The sequence below is a fragment of the Scyliorhinus torazame genome, chromosome 22 (genome assembly GCF_047496885.1).
Source record: "Scyliorhinus torazame isolate Kashiwa2021f chromosome 22, sScyTor2.1, whole genome shotgun sequence".
Classification (NCBI taxonomy): Eukaryota; Metazoa; Chordata; class Chondrichthyes; order Carcharhiniformes; family Scyliorhinidae; genus Scyliorhinus; species Scyliorhinus torazame.
This window is the reverse complement of record NC_092728.1, coordinates 62,238,984-62,264,188: the sequence shown is the minus strand read 5'-3', so window position 1 is coordinate 62,264,188 and position 25,205 is coordinate 62,238,984. Positions and strand designations below refer to the sequence as shown.

At 43.5% G+C, this 25,205-nt stretch overlaps 1 protein-coding gene across 3 annotated transcripts in view; it reads right to left on the bottom strand.

The window, feature by feature from the left end:
- LOC140399093 (astrotactin-2-like) overlaps positions 1–24,153 on the bottom strand; it is a 2,178,011-nt gene extending 2,153,858 nt beyond the window's left edge. For all 3 annotated transcript variants that reach the window (XM_072488234.1, XM_072488235.1, XM_072488236.1), the window contains exon 1: positions 23,725–24,153. In XM_072488234.1, coding sequence (XP_072344335.1) covers positions 23,725–23,986 — 262 coding nt within the window. In that variant the 5' untranslated portion in view covers positions 23,987–24,153. The remainder of the gene's footprint in view (positions 1–23,724) is intronic.
- Positions 24,154–25,205: the final 1,052 nt, after the last annotated feature.

Below are 25,205 nucleotides of genomic sequence, written 5' to 3'. Positions count from 1 at the left end.
AACCAGAGGTAAGACAGGATATACAGTGCAGGATCAGGCCATTCGGCCCAGGCTCCACTCTCTCCTCCTCCCACCTTTTCTCATCTCAATCTACCATCTGGTGCCAATGTACCATTGAGACCATCCATTCCCTTCTCCCAAATATGTGTGACATTCCAATGCGGAAAATTGAAAAGATATTCAGGAAACATCGTCCGCAGTGTTAGGAATGTAAAAGAAATGAAGCAATTAAATTAGAGAGGGCCCACTGTGTGAATTCCAATCCACAGGATTCTAATTAATCTTGGCTGGCAGGGGCACTTAAGAGAATGTTGGAGAGATTTTATGACAGAGAAATGATCAGAAGGATATTGGAATAGAATGAGATAGAGCAAGGTGGAAAGAATTGCTTGTAGAGCAAAGACACCTGCATAGATCTGTCCAGCCAAATGGCTTATCCCTCGGTTATTTCTTATGTAAAGTTTGCTCTCATTCCAAGCTCCAATCAACTTGATTGCTCCCCCTTCCACAAACAGTCAAACCCTCCACCACCGACGAACAGTGGCAGCCGTATGTGTAAGTGCAACTAGGGATGGGCAATAAATGCTGGCCTTATCAGCGATGCCCACATCCCGGAAAATGAATTTTTTAAAAACACCCATCACCAGCAGTACTCCACCCCAGTTTCCAATTCTCCATTCACAACCAAAGTTCGGACAGGCATCATCATCCAAAACTGTACCATTAGGTACTTCTGACGCTAGGAATATGTCCTTCTTTCCTTAGTCATCTAAAATCTCAGTGAAAAGCATTCCTTAACTTGCTGTAATGAAAAATAAATATTTTTATTTCAGTTCTCAATATAGTTCAGGCCCACTAAACCTCTGTAATTGCTTCTGTTCATTCCTATTTGTAACTCTGCGGACAATGCTTCACGAATATGTTCTTCACATGTGGAATGTCACACATATGAGGGAGAAGTGAATAAATGGTAACCAAGTGATTGAATTGACTGTGGCGTGTTATTACATTATTCAGAGACAGAGGACAGAAAGTGACTGTCTCTATGTTTACACTTCCCTAAAATCCGACTGAATACACTGTAAACATGTCAAACAGATGACTGCAAGGCAGTGTAGAATCCACATTCTTTTCTTCAGATGCGAATTTAAGTAAGCGTTTTGAGTCCAAATGTTTAATTCTGGAATCATTTACAAAATCACTTGAAGTGCTTTCCATCAGATCTACTCCCCACCTTTTGACCTTTATCCTGGGCACGCCTTTCTCCAGTCAGTTCCTAGAGTGTAACTGTTCAGCGAGTGTACAGCAGGATTACTGTACATTTCAGTGGCCAATGTGTGGGAGCTTCGCACTGTGGTCCCTTGAACTGTATAAGACATCAATACTCAATTAAATGTCACTGCGCCGGCATATTCAACCCCTGAAACAAATATATTGACCATGAGCAAATAAATCCCCAAGCCTAGTGCACCAGTGATTTCACTGGAATTTCAGTTAAATGTAAGGGACGTGAGATTGCGCATGGTATAAAAATATAAACATACAGCAGCAAAATCATTGTTTAGGAACTAATTCAAATCAATTCATAATAATTCTCCGACAGACCATATTTATGGAAACTGGGAATTGAAATGTACAATAGTTTTTCCGGAGGAATAAAAAATAAGTCACTGACTCCGTTCTGCATGACCGGCAAAGCCAATTAAAGCAAACAGCTTTGCTAATGAAAGATGCATCATGCTAGACATTATCGGGCTAGGCAATCTCACCCCATAATTCCACTTTTTTATACTGTCCCTTCTTATCGATATAACCCACTGAGAGGCATACTTGAACAATGCACGACAAGCACAGCACATGGGAGACTTTCCCCCTCCATATCCTGTATGACTTATCCTGTATTCTTATCCTGTAAGAATAAAGGGTTATGGTGTTCGGGCGGGAAAGTGGAGCTGAGTCCACAAAAGATCAGCCATGATCTCATTGAATGGCAGAGCAGGCTCAAAGGGCCCAGGTGGCCTAATCCTGCTCCTAGTTCTTTCTTATGACACCGTTTTTAAAAAAAGTATCCTCTGGAATTGAAAATGACTCTGAGGGAGTGAGAGAGACAGACTGACAATTACATGAATAAGAGGTGATAGACAGGAAAAGGATCAAGGTCCATCTCATTCACCTTGACCATTCCAATAGCCACATGGTACATGATGATGCAGTTGTTGGCTAATCACAGCAACATGACACATCAAAAGTCCCAGTGGTGTACAGCTTAGGGAGCCATAGACCCAAAGTCACCTGACTCCTGGGCCAGCTACACTTTGCAGCCTTCTGGTGGCTGTTCACTGCAGCGTGCGCTGAACAGGCAGTTCATGGTGTCAATGAGCATACAATCCAGATATAATGTCAGCAATACCATTTTGGAGCTCAATACTTCAGTAAACACTCTCTATTAACCTCACACAGCTGAACACACATTCAGCAGCAGGAACACCTCATTTGCTCTATTTAAAAGGATCATCGACTATTTACAGGTTATTTGCTGTTTGATTTCTTCAGGCCGTTGGTACAATTCCACAAGTATTTGGTGCTTTCTATAACTGCTTCAAGTTGCATTCGTCAGCAATGACTGGTGTGGAAGGCACTGAAGGGCATGGTGCTTATTTCAAGGCTGCTGCACAAACCAGTTTCTCCCAGACATGGTTGCCCTTGTAGGCATTCTCCTTCAAATACAACAAGGTTTGGAATTTGGACAGAGGTCACGCAGAGCAGGACAAGCTGCTGAGAGAGGGAGGAGGAGCAGGAGGGAGAGAAGGGCTTTCAGCAGGAGGCCAGTTTACTATGCCTGCTCCAGCTGAGCTGCAATTGCAAACCAAAGGGTGGCGATTGGATGACAAGGGCTATCCACCCACGACATGGCTGATGACACTGGGTGTGCAATTTATGTACATGTGCACTGCCTGCGTGCACACATTAAGAGCCATGCTGTCATTCCAACCACTCGGGTGCCAAAACAATACTACTGATGCCGGGCCCACTTTGGAGGAGCCCATGATAGTTGGGATGCCAAGTGCGAGATTCTCAGTGGTCTGCTTCATGCTGCACAGTCTTACCATCACAAGGAGACAGCCTTTGCCGCCAGTTATACTCTGAGCATTAGAGACATGAGGATGAGGTGGAGGAAGAAGAAGAAGGGGGGGGACACAATCTGGACAGTCCCGATCTGCCCAGGCTGTCTATGAGGAATTAACTGAGTGCAGGAAGTGCAACCCCAATATAGAAGCATCAACCATTCCACGCCTCAACTTCCCTGTCACTGATCAACACTCGGGCACAACACAAAAATAAAATCCACCATGAAATAAAATAAACAGTCCACGCCAAATGTCTGACTTAAATCGTACCATATTATATTAAAGTCAACTAATTAACCATGTAGGTGTCTTCCATGTGCCTTTTGTCTGGTCCTGTACTCCTACTTGGTACTGCCTTCGTGGCTGCTGATGACTGGTAGAAGACTGCTTATTGTTAATGGAGGTGGCTGAAGATGGTCTTGCAAAACAATCACAAGTAGCTCTGGACCAAATAGGCCCAGCTACAGTCTGCACCATCTCAGCATGGGTGGCAGCATGATTTGCTGGTAGGTGACAGTAGGTCACTGGCACTGTGACAGGTGCTATGAGACCTTGTGCTAAGTCGCGGTCAATTCCAGCCCACCCAACCCCCCACCCCTTTGACCCAGAGTGCAATTGAATTAACTAATAATTCCTCGAAAAATACTCAAAGTCTTTGGCCCTTGGCTGTCCAACAATTACAGTCACCATGCTTGTAAAATCGAACACAATTACTTTTTATTTATAACAAGAACTGTAATGAAATATGCAGCAAATACAATGGGTTAACTATTCTCTAATTCCTAACCCCTCCCCTCCACTTAAACTCACCCACCCTCTATACACACACACCCAAGACAGACACAGAGGGAGAAGAGGGGTGTAAAATAATAAGTAAAGTAAAAAGGATGAGTCTTTGTTTCAGATGGTTGTTCATCACACACCTGCCTCAAGTCTTTCAGTTTGAGATTTCTGTTTTCTCTCCAATGGTTTTCTCTGTAAATCCATTCATTCAGCTTCTCTGTAGGTTCAGAAATACAGCAGCTTTTCTGGTGAAAACATGAGAGAGAGAGAGCAGGTCCTTTCCAGGGACTTGACTCTGCTTCCTTTAGGTGTCCGGAAATCATCCCATTCAGGCAGGATCCAATCACAACCTGTTACCGAGGAGAATTAGGCCTTTTGGCCAATTTATTGGCCACCAACCAACCAATCGCACCGAGGCCCATCCCATCTCTCATGTGCCACAAAGTCTGAGTTTGGCTGCTTGAAAACTAGCATCGTAAACTATATTGCAACTTCTTGAATGACATCTTCTCTCTGCTGCTTGACTTAAAGATCGATGTCCATTCAGCATCCATGGATCAAAATGATAACGACCAAAAAGTAAAGAAAGGGGAAAAAAGGGAATCGACTGGAAGGACCCTTACACAGGGGACGGAGAATGAAAGCTGTCGTTTAAAGGGAAATGGGGGAGATGGATTTGAGACAAGGAAGAGATCAACCATGATCTGATTGAATGGTGGAGCAGGCTCGAAGGACTGAATTGCCTACTTCTCCTCTTAATTCCTATGTTCCTATGTTATTCTGAAGGGAGGGCAGCATGTTCATGCTCCTTGCAGCCACTGCCAAAATGCTCCTAGTAATCTTCTGGAGGAAGGTTTACTGGGCAGCTGTGACATCCTACAACATTCTTTGGACATTAAAATATGATGGGTGGTTGCTGCTTGGGCTCCAACAAAATGCGATGTTCGCCTCGACACATCATGGCTGGGTGCACAAGTGTGCAACTGGAGATGGTCACCACACAAAGTGCTGTGCCATTTGGAACTGTGATATTCCATGCGCCTCGATAATGACTGTAGGCTTTCTAGCAGGTTTCATACCGCACCAACCATTACATTCCTCTGGAGGCTGCCCAATCAAGGTGCTCAGCTGAATTTACTGCAGCGGAACCTGTGTGCTCTGACGGGCAGGCACCTGCATTATCCTCGTTGCATGCCCTGGATCCTTCCTGTAATCTATCCACTAAGATACATGCAGCACTAATATCTGATCTGGTAGTTGTAAGCATGAACTCAAATGACAGTGCTGAGTCTTCACTGCCAGTCACCTCTAGGTTTGCTTCTACTACCTGGTAGATTGCATATCTTGGACATCTGAAAGCAAAATGACACAAGGCTTCTGAAGGGTTGGGTTTGGGGGATCTGGGAAAGAGTAAGAGGTGCATACTTGCACCAAATGCAGCTTATAGATCAGAGGACAGTGAGGGATGAGAAGGATGGGGTTGTGAGAGGATGGATTAAGCTTGAGGATATCACCATCTTATATAGCTTCAGCTTCACTGCTGACCATGCCCTCAACAATGGATGAACTCATAATGACGGCAACAGCTCCTCCCTGGGTGTTAGGTCATGCAAGCATGCCTGATAACTCCAGACAGGTCCTGCTACCTCAGGTTGTGTGCCACTTGTCCTGCAAGAGGCAGGGAAATGTGTTGTGCAAGCTAGTTTGCCGATGCGGCAATCATGGTTGAACAGTTGGCAGTGCATGCAAGCTATCAAATGTGGGTGTGAAACTTCCAACTGTGCTAAGTTTATGAGGAAAAGGAAAAGCTTTTGACTGTTCGGTATGTGTTCTGATTGATATAGATTATTCGTTGATGAGTGATGGGGTGTTGTGATTTGAGCAGTATCTCAAACTCGTGGCGCAGTTGGTAGAGTATGGCATTTAAAGATGCATTTGCTCACCTTGACCATTCATGTGAGGTCATTGAAATTTTTCAGCATTGCATGCCGGTATTCATGGGTCGACTTCTGGCACAGACCTGCATGGCGATCTGCTCCCAGTGCCTTTTGACAGTGTGCCTGAGGGGAGGATGCTGGCCTCTGTAAATGCCGAAAATCTCTTGGACCTTCCACCTCCTCCACCAAGGCTTCCAATACAGGGACAAAAATCTTGCAGCCCGCTCGCTCCAATGTTGTGCGATCAGCAAATTGTTCCCGGGGTCAAATTCACTTCTCGAAGGTCTGCCAGCAACTGTTCCCGCCACAATGCACACCTCATTTAAGAGGTTGAAGCCAGTTTTAATTTAAGTGAAGTCAAGCTTTAACTGGTGCTAACATGTTACGACTGAGCCCCCTGCTGATGTGTACAGTCAATGAACAGCATGGTTGGCTTTGGTTGCATATAGATATCATTTAAATGAGCAACACAAAATTAGCACATGGTCTGCATGGCAACAAACTCCTGTTGGTTAATCACGCATCCAATTTAGTCTCCATATTATTGAGAAGACTTGAGTCGTGAAATGCACTGCAAAACCACTGCTTAATTTCTAGCAGTGAATTTAAAGTGATAGAAAGAAGTTTTTTCTCATGGTCTCACAAGCTCCCAGAACAAAAACAACCAACACTAAGCATCCATCAGCAATCTTACTGAGAGAGATATTGAATGGAAAATCAGACGGGTACAGTCAGCAGTACTCTCTGGGATAAGGGGTATTGCTCTGATGAAGGTTTTCAACTGAAATGATAATTTAACTTCCTTATTTGGACTTTAACCTTCATGGTAGATTATTATCAAGATTATTTGAAATATTCCCTGATTATACTTCAGATTTTCAACACTTTATTTTTAAGCTCCTTCAGGCATATTGTTGCACAGCAAAGAGCACACTTGATCTTGTATTATTGTATCTTACTGGAGAATGGATGATGCACACATCAAAATGTCGAAAGCAGCTTGAACTTGCATTTTTTTTCTCTTCCCTGGTTGCACCAGAATCAAGACTGATGAGGAACTCCAGTTATGAAGATAGATTGGCGAAATTAGGACAGTTATCCTCGGAGATTACAAGGTTGAGAGGAGATGGGATAGAGGTCTTCAAAATCACGAGTGGTCTGGCAGAGTAAATAGAGAGAATCTGTTCCCATTTGAGAAAGGATTGAGAACAAGAGGGTACAGAATTAAAGTAATTGGTAAAAGAAGCAAAAGTGATCGGAGGAGAAACTTTTTTATGCAGCCATTGGTTAAGAGTTTGGAATGCACTGCCTGACAGTGGGCAGGTTCAATTGAAGCCTTCGAAAGGGAATTTAGACTGTTAAGTGAAAAGGAAGACTGTACAGGGTTACAGGGAGAAAGCAGGGCAATGCTATTAGGTGCATTGCTCATTTGAAGGTAGATGCAGATACAATGGGCCAAATGGCCTTCTTTTGCTCTGCAACAATTCTATGACAAGCAACGAACCTGGTCTCACTGACGCAGCTTGAGAGTCAAGAGAATTATCTGGTGCAACCATTTTCCAACTTTCTCATTCTTCTCACCCTGTGCAACTTCCACTCGGTGCCACCACTGCTACAATCTGGCCAAAAACAAGAACACAGAAGAAACTACATCGCAACACTGCTGTGCAGCCATGCGCTGGTGCTCTACAACATCCACTGGAGCTCCCATTTGTACTTTCCCTACCCTCATGCTCAATACCATTCCTGGCCACAGAGCGCAAACAGCTTTCAGACCTCTGCCTACTGAATTGCTAACCTTTGTCCATTGGACAGTTCTATTGAGTTTTGGAACTCTGTCTGAGCAATTGCAATCACAAACCTACAGCCGGACACTTTGTTGGATATGTGCTAGAGAAGCACTGGTTTAGTGGCTGGTTTAGCACAGGGCTAAATCGCTGGCTTTGAAAGCAGACCAAGGCAGGCCAGCAGCACAGTTCAATTCCTGTACCAGCCTCCCTGAACAGGCGCCGGAATGTGGCAACTAGGGGCTTTTCACAGTAACATCATTTGAAGCCTACTTGTGACAATAAGCAACTTTCATTCACTTTTTTTTCACTTACTGTTCCTCAACTACAATTACCCAAAGCCACAGTGTGGGTGAGTGAAATCTATTTCCCTGAGAAGTGGGCTGTGAGAGTAAGTGGATCTGAAGAGAAGTCTTTCAGGCTCCTTTTAGTTTTGAGTTAGAAAACAGTTCAGTTCCACTCTTTAAAATACAGTCTATTTTGATGCAACATTTACACAGACACCAAATTACGAGAACCATGTCTGTCAAGTATGTGGGCACGCATCAAAGCACACCTTGCAATGTGATGGAATATCAGTGTCTAATTGGCTGCTTCACAGTTTCTTCTCAGAATATCATACCACGATCATCAAGCTGTCTGAAGTCTGCCAGCAACATCCAAGTTGCATTAGAATACATTTATTGGCAAAACCAGATCCACGTGTAAAATCCAGCACTGTATTAAAGCACAATAAATTTAACAAAATCTATGATTCAACAACATGACAATTTGATTTCAATGTACAACATCGTGCATGAAGTCAAGCCAGAAACAGAAACACTTTCATAAATATTTCATAGGTTTAATCAAGACCTGACAGGTGAAACTCCTTCAGGATAAAGGCATTTAATTTTATTTTAATGAATATATTTTCATGGTGATGTATAATTTCCCGGCAGATTGACAGCCCAGTTCTGCAAAACCTCCCAACACAGCCACCTACTACCATCTTGCCAGTGCCTGGTACTAAATACTACCCTGTCTACTTCACCTTGAGGCAGTTTGAATAGATATACAGTGAATACAATGTAATTTACAGCTACATTTTGTGTTAATGGTTTTGCCATCTACGTTCCTGACTTCACAGAGAGATTTGTGTTCACTAAATATTTCACCCACAAGGCTTCACCTTCAAAATCACAACATGTTTAATCCCTCGATTTCATTCACTTTACATTTTACTCCATTTATAACATTTTGAAAGTCAGTAGGCTTGACAGAAAAAAATACACAACAATGGACCAAACTCATTGAAAAAAACAAATTACAGTTTTCCCACGCTGAGAATGGAACCAGCACTGACATCACGAACATACTTATCCATCCAAGGGTCACATGTTATAAACAGCAAGTACTTTGCTTAACCACTGATTGTTGCAATCAGGACCAATTTGATAGAATCAGTAGCAGATAGGGCATCAATCTTCACCCGTAAAACCCTTCATCTACAATATATCATGATACAGAAGTGTTATGGGCCAGGGATTAGAGAACCCCAAAGTGTATCATGGAGTTCACCTGACCCACAACTTTTAGTACATTGTGGTATGGGGAGCACACGGCCCACTCTACAGGAGTGGTACAGCAGAAATGGAAAAGTATTTTTTAAAGCAAAACAATGTTTATTCTATGAACTCAAGTTAACCTTTTTAAAACATACAGTGAACATCTTAGCAACCATTAATTCAAATACAACCCCCAAAGACTACAACACTAAGTAAACCTTTAAGCTTTCCTTTTTAACATCCATACGACTTTATAAAAAAAACCTTTAACAGAAGCACATTAGGTTTACATTCCACTACTGAAAACATTTATAATTCTGAATTCACCAAATGATCAAGAGATAGTCTTTTGATGGCAGAGAGAACAGCAGCACACCTTGTTCTGGCTTCAGCTCCAACACTGAAAACGAAACTAAAACACACCCTGCAGCAAACAGCCTAAAACGAAAGTAAAAAAGCTGACAGACAGCCTAGCTCCACCCACTCTCTGACATCACTGCTGTAATAAACACCCATTTCTTAAAGGTACTCTCACTACAGATACTTATATACACACCCATTTATAAACACCCATTTCTTAAAGATACTCTCACATGACAGGAGCGTTTTGACTTTGCTCGCCAATAGTAACTGGCGTGTTCATTGATAAAGGGCAGCAAAGAATGGTTACATATGTAGTCTATTCTTTTGGAAATTGCAGATGCTGTTGAATTTAGCCTCATATATTATATTTGACTTTCCATTTACAGAGTGGTTGAGTTTACCTGTCTATTTGTCTGCTCTTTTTCTCAGTTGGATTAAAATCTACTCAACCATATTTGGCCTTGAGTAATATGACTAGACAATGGTGCAAAAATTCATCTTGAACAATGCTGTATTGAGCTCTGCTGTATTTATGCTCATGGAATGTTTCCTCATTGAAAGTCAAAAATATATGTGGCAAGGTATTTTCCTGAATATTTTTATTTAATTATTCAAAAGTTTCCAATAGGTGATTTTCCAGATGATCTTCATTATAAACTTTGTATAAACTGAGCAGGAGAACGTTACTGTCGGAAATGATGTGATTGAGACATTATAGGAGACCATTCGACCCATCATGTTTGTGGTAGCCCTTGTAAAGAAACAACAATTAGTTTCATTCTTTCCATTTGGGGCTCATTGTCTCAGCAGCAAGAGCTCCCACACCAAACTGAAAAACACAATATGAAGCATCCACAACTCTTCCCAACAACTTTCCTCAGCCCCAGTTTTGCTTTTGATTGCCAATATCAACCATCCTGTGGCCTCCTTTAGTGAGAAGATATTGCTGACAATACCGAGGTAGTTTTGTGGTCTATGCACAATTGAAACTGTATTGCATTCTCAGGCAAATTTCAGAAATAAAACACGGAACCCAATTTTTGCTGCGGAACGAGGACATTTCCTGGCTCATGCACCCGCTCAGTAGAAAGGCCTCCGAATGGCGGGATCTTCAATCCAGAAAGGCTAGATGCCAGATAGTTGGCTGGGTAAAAGGCACACCTCTGTTATCTGGGAATTTGTCCCTGTTGCTTTGTGACATTTTAGGTGTCACCCACATGTCCTCACACCCACCACCCCACCCATTCTTCTTACCCCCTCATAATCTGCCCTCCACACCCCTTCTTCCCCAATCCCACACACTCCCTTACACCCCCATCCCACTTGCCCCCTCATTCCCCAACGCTTACACCGCCTCACCCCACCATCGTGCACAATCCCTCACCCACCACCCCGCACAGCCACTCATCCCCAACCCCGCACATTCACTCAGCCCGCACCCTACACGCTCCTCCATCCCCACACTGTACACCCCCTCATCCTCACCCTCTCCCACCCTACCCAACCATCAAGCAACCGCCATATCCCCCACACATTCCCATGTTAACTCATGGCCCTTCCAAACTCATTCACCTAGTATACACTATGTTGGTAACCCTATTGTAACAATGGTTTGTTTTGCATTGCTCAGGGAAAACTCCATTCACAAATCTACATTTGAACGAAATAAACAACTATTTCAACAATCCAATCAAGTGTCAAACAGACTAGTAAAGTATCACCAGCAGAGTATTCAAACACTTCACACCTCTCAATCTTGTGCAAGTTAACATGGAAATATTGAAAAAAGAGTGCAGCAGGTAATTAAGAAGGCAGATGGAATTTTGTCCTTCATTACTAGAGGGACGGAGTTTAAAAACAGGGATGTTATGTTGCAGCTGTATAGGGTGCTGGTGAGGCTACACCTGGAGTACTGTGTACAGTTTTGGTCTCTTGAGAAAGGATGTACTGGCACTGGAAGGGGTGCAGAGGAGATTCACTACGTTGATTAAAGAGTTGAGAGGATTGGCTTATGAGGAGAGACTGAGTGGCCTGGAGCTATACTCATTGGAATTTAGAAAAATGAGGGGGGGATCTGATAGAAACATATAAAATCATTAAGGGAATAGTTAAGCTAGAAGCAGGGAGATTGTTTCCACTGGTGGGTGAAACCAGGACTAGGGGGCATATCCTCAAAATAAGGGGGAGCATGCTTAGGACTGCTTTAGGAGGAACTTCTTTACCCAAAGGGTTGTAAATCTGTGGAATTGCCTGCCCAGCGAAGCAGTTGAGGCTACCTCGTTGGATGTTTTTCAGACAAAGATAGATAGATTTTTGAACTGTAAAGGAATTAAGGATTATGCAGGCCCGTATTTGGAGTTGAGTCCACAAAAAGATCAGTCATGAACATATTGAAGATATGTGGAGATGGCTCAAGGAGCATGAAGGTCTACTCCTGCTCCTAGTTCCTATTTTCTTATGTAGATCACAGAAAAAATGTTTATGACTATTTAAAGATGTCAATCAAATAAAGTCAACAATTCTCGCCAGATTTAAATACACATCTCCACTAAGACAATAAGTTTGGACATCACAGCTCTCAGTCAAGCATGGATAATGCTGTGCCTATGTTTTTTCCCACATAAGACACTCATGTCTACTTCTCTAATTTCATAAGAGTTCCTCTTTTTTAACAAGCTATCTGATGCTTTAAAAAAGGACTCTGCTTCAACAATATTCCATATTCTACCCATTATTCTTCCTCACTTTCCTTTATTCCTTTTGTTCTTTTGTTACTTTCCTGTAACAAGGTAGAAACAAACAATTATCTTAATCGTTCACAAACTTTAGACTTCTATCCAATATCTGAATACGCAACTCAGGTCAGTAACTTCTTATATGTCTTCACAAATGTTAATGCGCTACCTTAGTAACATGCTAGTAAATCAATGCTGCACATGTCCATTGCTTTAAAAGTCTCTAAAGGAGGTGCACAAAAATGCACTCAAGGCTACTGATGCAGCCTAACCAAGTCTTGAACCAGTTCAATATGGCATACTTTCTTGTGTATTCTGTACTACATAATAAGATCAAAGATTCATTTTACCTTTTTAATATGACGTTAATTACTTACACTGCTACCTTTAAAATAACTGCCTCTCCACACCATGTTCCCTCTGTTCCTTGACTTCATTTAAGAGCTCACCATTAAAAAATAATTGTTGTTCTCTTCTTATCTCCAAGATGCATTTCACATTTTCTACATCAACCGTAGAAGGACAACACGGTAGCACAAGTGGATAGCACTGTGGCTTCACAGTGCCAGGGTCCCAGGCTCAATTCCCTGCTGGGTCACTGTCTGTGCAGAGTCTGCACGTTCTCCCCGTGTCTGTGTGGGTTTCCTCCAGGTGCTCCAGTTTCCTTCCACAGTCCAAAGACGTGCAGGTTAGGTGGATTGGCCATGATAAATTGCCCTGAGTGACCAAAAAGGTTAGGGGTTATTGGGTTACGGGCACAGGGTGGAAGTGAGGGCTTAATTGGTTCAGTGCAGACTCGATGGGCCGAATGGCCTCCTTCTGCACTGTGTGTTCTATATTCTATAACCGGTATCTATCATTCTCTTCCCACCTTATTCGCTTCCCTGTGTCTTCAAGCAGATCTTCACAATCCTCATCTAAATTCTTATACTTCATTTTTGATGAAAATTCATTTATTTTTGTGGTCCCACAAAGCAGCCCCAGTGCAGAACATCACTCGCCATTTTTTTCTTGGTTTTCTCCTCCAATTAGTTATCTGCCTTCCAACCATCCATCCATGTGGTCACATTCCCAGAAATTCTATCAGCCATTATCTGTGCCGCTCATCTCCCTGTAGTACCTTATCAAACACTTCTGAAGTCCACATCCACTGCATTACTTTCATTGTTCCTTTCGGCAATTTCAAGCTGTCACGTCCAGCTTGATTCACCTGTCAGAAACTCATGCTGACTGCCTTGATTAAGTCATGTTTCTCCAACTGCTCAGCAATTCCCAATCTGTTTATGGACTCAAAGTTTACTAACATTTGAAGCAAAACTAACAGACAATGGTTAGTGGCAGTGATGTGAGAAGATTCCTCACCGTAATATTCAGGGAAATGTGTATTTAGTCTATTTTTCTCCAAAGATTTTTAAATTGTACATTTGTCATTCATAAAAACCTCTTTCCTAATAAATCAATGCAGCTTCTTCTTTCTCTCTCCTCTTTTAATATTCCAGCTTTTAATCTTCATTCCCCCCCCCGTTCCAAAGGTACAGAACTCTTGCCATGGTGCAGTTCAATGGCACCATTAGCTCTCCAGGTCCATTAATTCAGTGGCCATTCTTCAGTGTGGGAGATGTTTATTTAATTAGAAAGGACATCAAGGCCAAGCCAAAGCTTTTCCAGACCACCAGGCAGAAGATCACTCACAACCAGGTTGGTCTTCAGTGACACACTGATGTGGGTTATGTCTTTCCATTGAAAGATTGGGCCCCAGTAGCACCATCAGCACAGAGGAAAAAGCAGGGCATAAGGTTAGTAAGGATGTCTATGGTTTTACGTACCTACATTTTGCACATGCATCAGTATTTTTAGTGTCTGATCGGAAGTAAAGGAGCACAAACATCAGGGAGAGAGGTCAGCACCAGGTAGGCTGTTGATTGGTGAGTAGTTTGAGTGTTTTCTAAATTAATTAACAGTCTAATCAATGGAGAGCACCTCAGTCCCACAGAACGCACATACTGGCTGGAATTCTCTGGTCATGTGATTCAATTTTCCCGCCGGCAGCGCAGTCCTGCCAGTGGGTTTCATGGTGGCCTGGGGTGGTTACAATGGGAAATCCTATTGGCAATCAGCGGGAAGATAGAATCCCACCGTCAGTGAACAGTGCGCGGCTGAGAAACACACGGCTAGCGGACAGGAGACTCCCGCCCACTGTACCATGTGGTAACTAAAGGGCACTTCCCATACCGTAGATAACTCCATATGCAGGAAGTGTTGTCACTTGGAGGAGCCTGAACTCGGGGCTTTGGAGCCTGAGTTTGTAGGTTCATGGGAACAAGAATGTAGAATTAGAAAATTGAAACAAGGGGCATGATCGGACGGCCATGTTGCGCCTGAATGGCAGCACGCCGTGGCGCAACATGGCTGATAGAAGCCGCAAGACCCCGACTCTACCCGGCTCGCAACTGAACATAGGGGGTTCAGAGATAAAGTGAAAAATAAGGAAATAAGAGAAGTAAAGAGAGAGTATGAGAAGAGATTGACAGTTAACACAAAGCAAATCCAGAAATCTTCTAAGGGTAGATGAGAAGAGATGGGTCAAATTAGGGACTAAAAATAAAATCTATGCATGGAAGCAGAGGCCATGACTGAGTTTGTATATAAGTATTTTGCATCTGTTTTGCCAAGGAATAAGATGCTGCTAAAGTATGGCAAAAGATAAGGCACTGAGATATCAAATGGGCTAAAAATTGATAGAGATGGGAGAAGAAATGGCAGCTGAAGTACTGAATTTGGTGACAGAGGCTTGATGAAGGTTATACAGTAGATGTGATGTACATGGACTTCAAAAAGACGTTTGCCTAAATGCTACATAATTGTCAGCAAATCCAACCTCACAGAATAAAACGGACAATGGCAGCATGGATACAAAATTGGCTGAGTGACAGGAAACAGGGTGATGGTGAATGGTTGCTTTTCTGACTGCAAGAAGGTGCAAAGTGAGGTGCTCCAGGGTTTGGTACTAGAACCACTGCCTTTCTTGATCTATATTAATCAGCTAGATCTGGCTCTGCAGTGCACAATTTCAAAATTTGCAGATGACACAAAATTGTGAATTATAAGGAGGACAATCATAGACTTGAAGAACATATAGAAAGGCTGGTGGGCTAGATGAACATGTGGCAGATAAGTGTGATGTGATTAATTTTGATCGGAAGAATGCAATAGTAACTAAATGGTACAATTCTAAAGAGGGTGCAGGAACAGGCAGACCAAGGGATATATGTTCACAGATGGGCATGGCCAGTTGAGAAAGTGGTTGAAAAGGCATACAGGATGGGCTTTATTAATAGAGGCATAGGGCTCGAAAGCGAGGAAGCTATGATGAATCTTTACAAAACACTTCTCTGGCTTCAACTGAAATATTAGACTGGAATCTCCAGTTCCCCAGCCACTGTTTCTCGGCGGCGCACCATTCGCTGGTGGCGGGATTCCCTGTTCCCGTCGCTTGTCAATGGGATTTCCCATTGTAGCCACCCCACACCGCCAGGAATAACCACGGACGGGAGGTGCGCTGCTGCCAGAAAAAGTGAGTTGCGACGACTGGAGAATTCTGGCTACTGTGTCCAACTCTGGGCGCCACACTTTAGGCAAGATGTCAAGGCTTTGGCGACGGTGCGTAAAAGATTTAGAATATGTTTCCAGGGTTGGTGGACTTTTATTGCCTGGATAGATTAGAGAAACTAGGTTTGTTCTCTTTACTGAAGAAGCTGGGAAGAGATTTGATAAAGGCAACATGAGGAAATACTTGGTTTTTTTAAGCAGTATGTGATTAGGATCTGGAATACATCGCCGGTGAGTTAGGTGAAGGGAGATTCAACCATGGCTTTCAAACAGGAATTGGTAAGTACCTGAAGAGAAACATTTGCAGCTCCATGGGGAAAGGGTGGGGTGCGGGATTAGCTGTGTTGTTCTTGTAGAGCCAGCATACACATGGGCCAAATGGCCTACTTGCGTGCTTGAACCATTCTGTGATGGTGTAAGAAAATACACATAGCAAGGGAGCAGAAGGAGGACATAAATTATCCGCACATTATGACTATCATACCCAGAGGAAGTGCATGGAAGCATGTTTGCACATGGCTATTCAATCATTTGCGTGAATTACAAAACCTCCATGCTACTATATTTCCTTATTTCACCTTTTAATGTGGTTACAAACCTGATTGCTTTAAATGCAACCTTGCTTGTAAACGATGACAATGTGAAACGTGAAAAAATGTTCCAAAAGTGAAAAACTGTGTCTCCACAGCCCCAATGATCCTGTTATCTGTCTAAGCATTCCTATGTTTGCTATTCCACCCTCAATTAAGTTGTCAGAAATACCAATTCTAAACTCGTGTGTCTATATCAATCAGTTTTTGATTGTCACACGAGGTTGTTGTAGAATTACAATATATTCACTGACTACTATGTACAAAAAAAACCACAGTAAACAATAACAACTTGCATTTTCATTGCACCTTTAACATAGTAAAATGTTTCAAGGCACATCAGAGGAGCATAACCAGACATTAGGAAAAAAGAGTTGGTCGGAGAAATAGTCTTTCCTTTAGCATTCATGGAATGTGCGCGTTTCCCCTCCCCTCTCCCCTTTTAAGGAGCATCTTAGAAGCGAGGGACGGGTGATGAATTGAAGAGGGAAGTTTTAGAGTTTAGATCGTAAACGGCATGGTCAAAAGAAGTAGTGTATGCAGAAGAGGCCAGAGTTCGAAGAGTTCTCCAACTGTTCAGATTCTTGAATCAGTACGTGGGCTGGAGATGATATGGGACCAAATTTGGGATTTGAAAGAGAAGTCAGGAATATTTAAATCGAGGCGTGTATATAGGTGATGGACGAATACGATTTGGACATGGGATCTCATTTCTGACTTTAATCAGGGCCATTTTGGTGCTGTGAGGAGTGAAACCCAGATTGGAGATATACATGGGCCTGAATTTGGGAGGAAATAACCCTAAGGACCTTGAAGAAGAAAAAGAGGTCGGTAAAAGAGTGATAGTGGGGGCAGCACGGTGGCACAGTGGTTAGCATTGCTGCCTACGGCGCTGAGGACCTGGGTTCGAATCCCGGCCCTGGGTCACTGTCTCTGTGGAGTTTGCACATTCTCCCCGTGTTTGCGTGGGTTTTGCCCCCACAACCCAAAGATGTGCAGGTTAGGTGGATTGGCCACACTAAATTGCGCCTTAATTGGAAAAAATAATTGGGTACTCTAAATTTATTTTAAAAAAAGAAAAAGAAAAGAGTGATAGTTTTGAAGGGTGGGTTTCCTCTACTGTTGTCGGTTTCACTCAAATTAATTGTAACAATTCCACAAGACCTGAAAAATATTATCCTGCCATGACAATTAGAAAGCCTCTTCTCCCTGATCACAAAGCAATGAATTAAAAATGTCAATGTCATTGGGATTGAACAATATCACTGATGCATGGCATCCTACTTTGAATGACTATGCTGTCAAAAAAGTTATGTAATACACATCTATGCCTACACTGACAACATGTGATGAGATAATGAATGTGCAATATATCTGCTATTCGTGTTACTGCATGAAAATTCAAAGGCCTTGAAGGGAGAAAAAAATAAAGACTAGCTCAAATTCAAAACCTGTGCACAACAACGCAGGCAGTCGAAGTATTCTTATGGTAATAAACATTTGCTTTGGGCTTGGGTTACAGCTGTGATAATAATAATAATCTGTATTAATGTCACAAGTAGGCTTACATTAACACTGCAATGAAGTTACTGTGAAAATCCCCTAGTCGCCACACTGCGGCGCCTGTTCGGATACACTGAGGGAGAATTCAGAATATCCAATTCACCCAACGGGCATGTATTTTGGAACTTGTGAAAGGAAACCGGAGCACCCGGAAGAGACCCATTCAGACACGGGGAGAACATGCAAACTCTGCACAAACAGCGACCCAAGCTGGGAATCGAAGCCGGGTCCCTGACGCTGTAAAGTAACAGTGCTAACCACTGTGCTACCATGCCACCTAGGGAGATTTTGTTGTCTTCTGTCCTCACATAGAGACCTGCTCACACCAGCAAGCTTCGAAAGTGCCAATCTGGGGGTCATTCTTCAAGTGCAAGTACATGACACTGATCTATTTGACATCTGATGGCATCATAGTTAAGGCCTAAGGTATCATTGTGCAATGTTCACATTTGCTCACTTTTGAACAGTAATTATCAGGCAGATGGGAAACAATGACGAACTTACCTACAGCTTCGCCAAGGGCACTCCTACATCTGTTCCTAAGTGATAAGTTGATTTAGCACGTACTTGGGAGCAGAGTTAGAATTTATCAGCATGGCCTTATATTAGCTTGTGCCTCTGAGACCATTAAGACAATAGAACAAGCTGTTGCTGTTTAGTGAATGAAAGAATTGGAAGGGCACACTGAATTTTCATATCCAGGCGTTTTGTCAAAATTCATTTTTTAAAGAATAGGAGTCCAAACAATTAGTTCTTTAATTTAGCTTTGGTCTAGTGTGACACAGCTCTTTTATCGTTGAATCATTTATATTAAGATGACAAAGTTGGTCGATGAAAAGAATGACCTTTTCTTGAACTGGACTCAGTTGTCGAGTTACTTTTATATTCAAGGTGCAAAACCAATGTGAGGTGCACAGCTCTCCTCCCACAGAATAAGTAGCCGATGCTTGTGAACTAATAAACTGTAGATCCAGGAATTCATGGGGCTCGAAATATAGTGTCAGATTCAGGGACAAACAAGTACAAGGAGCTTTTCCATGTTTACATTCTACTAAGCAGATGACATTACACCTTAAGAGTTCATGGTAATCAGCATTCAAGAATCAGCAATCAAATAGGTGGCACGGTGGCACAGTGGTAGCTCTGCTGCCTATAGCTCCAGGGACCCGGGTTCAATTCTGGCCTCGGGTGACTGTATGTGCGAAGTTTGCATGTTCTCCTCGTGTCTGCGTGGGTTTCCTCTGGGTGCTCCGGTTTCCTCCCACAGTCCAAAGATGTGCAGGTTAGGTGGAGTGGCCTTAATGTCCAAAAAAAGGTGGGGTTACTGGGCAACAGGGATAGGGTAGATGGGTTTAAGTAGGGTGCTCTTTCAAGGGCCAGTGCAGACTCGATAGGCCAAATGGCTTCCTTCTGCACTGTAAATGTTATGATTCCATGATTCTAAAATTAAAACGGGATCACAGCACATGTCTTTAAACCAGAGACCAACAACTAAGTCATGTAACACTCAGTGATGGATTGGAACCTGACTAATGAAATGAAAACACCCAACTGACAACTGCAAGCTTCCTATATGAAAATAAATCCCCAGGAGTGAGTCCAAGCAGGGGAAAATAAGGATAATTCAATAAGGAATGGCATTTTCACTCAGGATGGTTGGTGCGAAAAAATGAAACGTCACACTGGTGGAGTTGGAATTCATGCACATTGTTGGGGCAATGCTATATCTCTCAATCTAATCAATGCTGCATCTCGCAGGGGAATATTTGAAGCTAATATGATGTGTAAGAAAGAAAACATATTAAAGTAGTGCTGGTAATTCTCTGACAAAGAAAACAACATTTTGATTTAAGATTAAAACAATCTTCTATTCAGTGTCACAAGCATAGAAGGGTTCCATAGTTGAACATTGCAACGTTGATCCACACTAACTGAATCCCTGGTTGTTTCTCCATATATTGAACTAATAAATATCATTGCACAATGTTTTCATAACAAGCATGGGAATTTTATGCTAATAATGCAACAATGATTTGTGTAGCACACACTGAATCTTGAGAGATTCTGAAACTGCGGCAGAATCTATACCGTGTCCCATGGCCTTATAACCTCTGTGAAGGAAGCGGAGACTCTGGAGCCACAGAATCTGATTGAATCTGAGACAGACTGCAGGCAGTTTCAATGATTTTCCCTTTTGAAAAAGAAATCCAAAGCAATTATTGTGCATGTTTTCTCATGCTCATATACCAAGACTGCCACAGTTGCATGGTTTCCTGGAAGTAATTATACAATCCATTAGTTTAAACTCAGATGCAAGAAAGAAATTTATGATTCTTAATGGGGCAGGAGGTTGGTTGACGGTTACCGTTTTCTGCCTGATTCAAAACTTGACTTCCTCTCCCCAGAATCTGAAACAGTCTTTGGAACTTTTTGCGGCACGCAATGGACAAAGTGAACAAACTGAAGAGCTTAAGATGCATTGCCAATGACAGTATTTTTACAACAAATTTTTGCTTCTCTACTTTTCACGCTGCAAGTTCCTTTCCATCAAATGGAGGGGAATTAGCAGATTACATAAAACGTAGGAAATAAACACATTGTGCCAGAACAAAAAGGTTGATTGTGATGAACATGCATTAGATTATGCTATAATTAATTATGTGTTCCGAAGAAGGGCGGTGTGAATTTTCCACCTTTTGTAACAACTCTGAAGAGTTAAGTTGTAGCACGACCCAGTTTGAGACTTGTGTAGAGTGAAACTATTGTCAAAGTAAGGGGTGGGAAAAGGAGTGGGATGTGTTTTTGGAAAACACTTGCTCAGGATCTAAACCACCATGGCCGCAATACACACCCCCCCCCCCCCCCGCCCCCTCCGATCTCCCCCACCAACTCATTCACTTTAGAGAACCAGATGGTGTTAATCATAATTAATAAAGCATCTGTTTTCAGTTTTATCTGAGTTGAAAAGTTTGTATTCAATTTTCCAGAACCTCCCAAAAAATACTCAGCTATCAACCAGTCCCATTAAATGTTAATACAAAAGCAAATTACTGCGGATGCTGGAATCTGAAACAAAAACAGAAAATGCCCTACAATCTCAGCAGGTCTGACAGCGTTTGTGGAGGGAGAAGGGAACTACACATTTCCAGTCTGGATGACTCTCAGGCATCTTACTAGGACATCTGATCCAGCAGTGCAGACATCTAATGTCAGCGACTATGATCAACAAATAAAACATTTAAAACAAAACTAGCCGTGGTGATGTTTATGCCTTGGGGGCTGTTTGCTTTGCCTCAAGTGGTGGCACTCTCGGTTCTGAATCATACGGCTGTGGTTTCACAAGAATTTGAACATAATCTGCTCAACACTTTACTCGCGAGACAAAGGGAGTGCCACACTCACAGAGAGTGCTGTCTTTCAGGTGCAAAGTTAAACCTCACACCCTCCTCCTCTTTTGATTTGTTGGCGTGCCATGAAACAAAAATCACGATCACACGATTTAAATACCATGGCATTATTTCAAGAAGGGCCGGAGTGTTCTCCCGATGCCCTGATCTCTCAACCAAGACCGTGCAAACAGATGATCTGGTCATTGATCTCACTATAGGTCATTGCCGTGTACACTTTGGGTCCCACATTGCCCTGTATTACAGCAGTAGCCACATTTCAACAAGTACTTCATTGAGTTGAAGCACTTTGGAGCATTCAATGACGACAGTTTCACCAGTTCCAAAGTCTTTGCAAACTCCCATGCTCTTGTATTTGACAATCACCAAGCCACGTTAAAAAAAATGCATTGCCATGTCAGTTACAGAAAGACACAGAAGATAGATTCCCTCTGCGCGTCAGAAAAAAACTTATCAATGGGTTTGTAATGAGCAACATTATGATTTCACCGCACAGAGGAAATCTTTGGGCCATTGTTTCTCAGACTATTTCCTCTCCATTCAAAACAAAAAGTTCAATTCAACACTTTCCTGCGATTACACTGATCCTGAAAGTGCAATTAAGGTAAATCCAAAAATTACAGCATCTTGGTTGAAATCCACGTCTGGTGGAGGTGTGTTATTAACTGGTTTGAGACGAACTTTCGCAAGAACGGAAAGTGGACATTCTGAACTTGCTCTCTTTCTGAACTGAGCTCTCTTGGAAGATTTCTGAACCCGTTGCTTTGTTCTGTTACCTGGTAGAGGTTTGATTTTTTTTTTGCTGATTTCAATCTAAAAGCACTGAAACGGCAGAACTGCAAATGACAATTAAAACCCCCGCGGACACAAGCAAGTCTACACGAATTGGTCAGGATTGCAATTTTGGAAATTGTGCCGATGCCACTGTGATTCACATTTATTTTTCCGTCCTGTTTCATTTTTAAGGGACTTTGGGAGTGGGGTGGGTGGGGGTTCGGAGTCACATACTTTATTTCCCATCGCCTATATCACCGCGGGCAACAGGACCCCGAATCATCCTCTATCCCGCTTGGAAGAGCACCCATTCATTGCAAGCTTTGAGAGGAGGTAAAGGTACCACGGCAAAACAAAAAGTAATCACATTTCTCGGAGTGGGGAGTGTGCGATGCACAGGAGAGGAGGTGGGCGACTTCAGGGCTACTCCCAGGGTCACTGCTATTTCATGAGACCCAAAACGCCCACATTATAGCAATAACCCAAAAGACATTGGAAAGACAATGCACCAAGATCTCTATTTGCTCTGCCACCATCACCACCGCCGCCTCTCTCATTCGACCCTGTCACAACCGAGATCTTCAACCGTGACCGTCAGCAGATTTCAAAACACCTCTCATTCCCAAATCATCCACTACAAACCCGACACGAAAAGAAAGTCTGCTCCCAGTGCGATTGCTGTTTGAAATGTATCATCTCTCCTCTATCTCTCTCACTCATCCCTCCTGAACAGGGAGACCCGATGGAAGCAGAACATTTCTTGGTAACAACCGCTCCCCTGCCCCTCCACCCACCATCTTCAAAAGAAAAAAAGGTAGTTGGGAAAGGCGTTTTCAGAAAGGATTTCCCTTCCTTCCCTCCCTCCCGCTCACCATCTCTCTCACTATTTCACTCATTATCTCTCTCACTATATCTCTCACAATCTCACTCTCAGTCTTTTCTCTCTATCTCCCTCTCTCACTGTTTCTCTCTCACTCCCTCACTCTCTCTCGCTACCTCACTATATCTCTCATTGTCTCTCACTATCTCTCTCGCTCACTGTCTCTCTCACTATCTCCCTCCCACTATCTTTCTGTCCCACTGTCCCTCTCAATATCTCCCACTCACTATCTCTCTCTCACTGTCCCTCTCACTATCTCCCTCTCACTAACTCCCTCTCACTATCTCTCTCTCACTATCTCTCTCACTATCTGTCTCTCTCACTATCTCTCCCCTTCCTCTCTCACTATCTCACTCAGTATCTCTTACTATCTCTCTTTCTCACTATCTCGCCTCCTTTCTCTCTCTCTATCTCTCTCACTGTCTCTCTCTCTCTCTCTCATTATTTCTCTCACTATCTCCCTCTCACTCCCTCTCTCTCACTATCCCGCTCACTGTCTCTCTCTATCCCTCTTCTTCTCTACCTCACTATCTCTATCTCTCTCTCACACACATACACACACTTTCCCTCTCTGTCTCTCTCTCCATCTCTCGGTGCTCCAGCCCCACCGCCGGAACTTACCCAGGGTGAAGTAAGGTAGCTCTGTGTTCTCCAGGTCGTCCACCACCAAGATCTCGCCCGGCAGGTCGTTGCGGACGAAGAGGAAGAGCTTGGACTCTGCCGCCAGCGCCCCGTGGAAGCTGATGTCGTTCTCCCGGAGCACGGGCAGCGTGGACACGGTCACCGTCTTCACTTTGCAGCCGCCCTCCTTGGAGATCTCGGCCGGGGCGACGGTGGCGAGCAGGCAGCCGAGGAGCGCTCGCAAGGCGGCTCGGACAGCCATGCCCGCGGCTGCCGGTGCCACACAATTATTATTATTTTTTTAAAAGAGAAAGGGAAGAATAAAGGAGACGGGTGAACAAGCAAAATAAAAAGGCGGATTTTTTTAAAGATGAGCGAGACCGGGATATCTCCACCTCCTCCTCCACCTCCTCTCTCACACACACACACAGCTTTTCTCCTCGACTTGTTTTCTCTTCCCCCCCCCCCCCGCCCCCCCTTACTGTGGAGCTGGTGTCCAGGAGGTGGCGCGGACACAGAGGGGGTGTGTGTGAGAGAGAGTGTGAGTGAGGGAGGGAGGGGGGATCTGGGCAGCTTCAAGCAGACAAGGCAAAACACACGCCGTTTGAAGGCAGAACATCCCTCTCGCCAACACCAACACACACACATACAGTCCCCCAAAATAAACACATTCTACATTCACCTCAGCCCTTCACCACCACCCCCCCAAGAAACACCTTCTGCATTCACCTGAGCCCTTCACCCCCCCCCCCAATAAACACCTTCTGCATTCACCTGAGCCCTTCACGCCTCCCCCAAATAAACACCTTCTGCATTCACCTGAGCCCTTCACCCCCCCCCCAATAAACACCTTCTGCATTCACCTGAGCCCTTCACCCCTCCCCCCAAATAAACACCTTCTGCATTCACCTGAGCCCTTTAGACTCCCCCGCCCCCCAAATAAACACCTTCTGCATTTACCTCAGCCCTTCACCCCTCCCCCCAAATAAACACCTTCTGCATTCACCTGAGCCCTTCAGACTCCCCCCGCCCCCCAAATAAACACCTTCTACATTCACCTCTGCCCTTCATCCCCTCTCTCTTCCCCCCAAATAACACCTTCTGGATTCACCTGAGCCCTTCATCCTCCCTGTATCCCCAAAATAACACATTGATTTACCCCAGCCCTTCATCCTCTCTCCCCCAACCACCCACCACCCCCCCCCAAAAAAAATAAACACCTCCTGGATTCATCTCAGCCCTTCATCCTCCCTCCCTCTCTCCTCGTCCTGACAGCTCCCAGGCTCTCAGATTCCCTCCTCCTTGTGGAAACATTATTGAGCTGCCGGGGTCCTGAGATGATCATCATCGTTATCATCGCGCACAACGTGGAGACAGAAAGTACCGACCGAGCGACCGGCACCCATTCCAGGGCCGCGTACTTCCCCAAAACCGAAATAAATAAATCAACACCGAGTGTGATGATGGTGCCGAGTCACTGT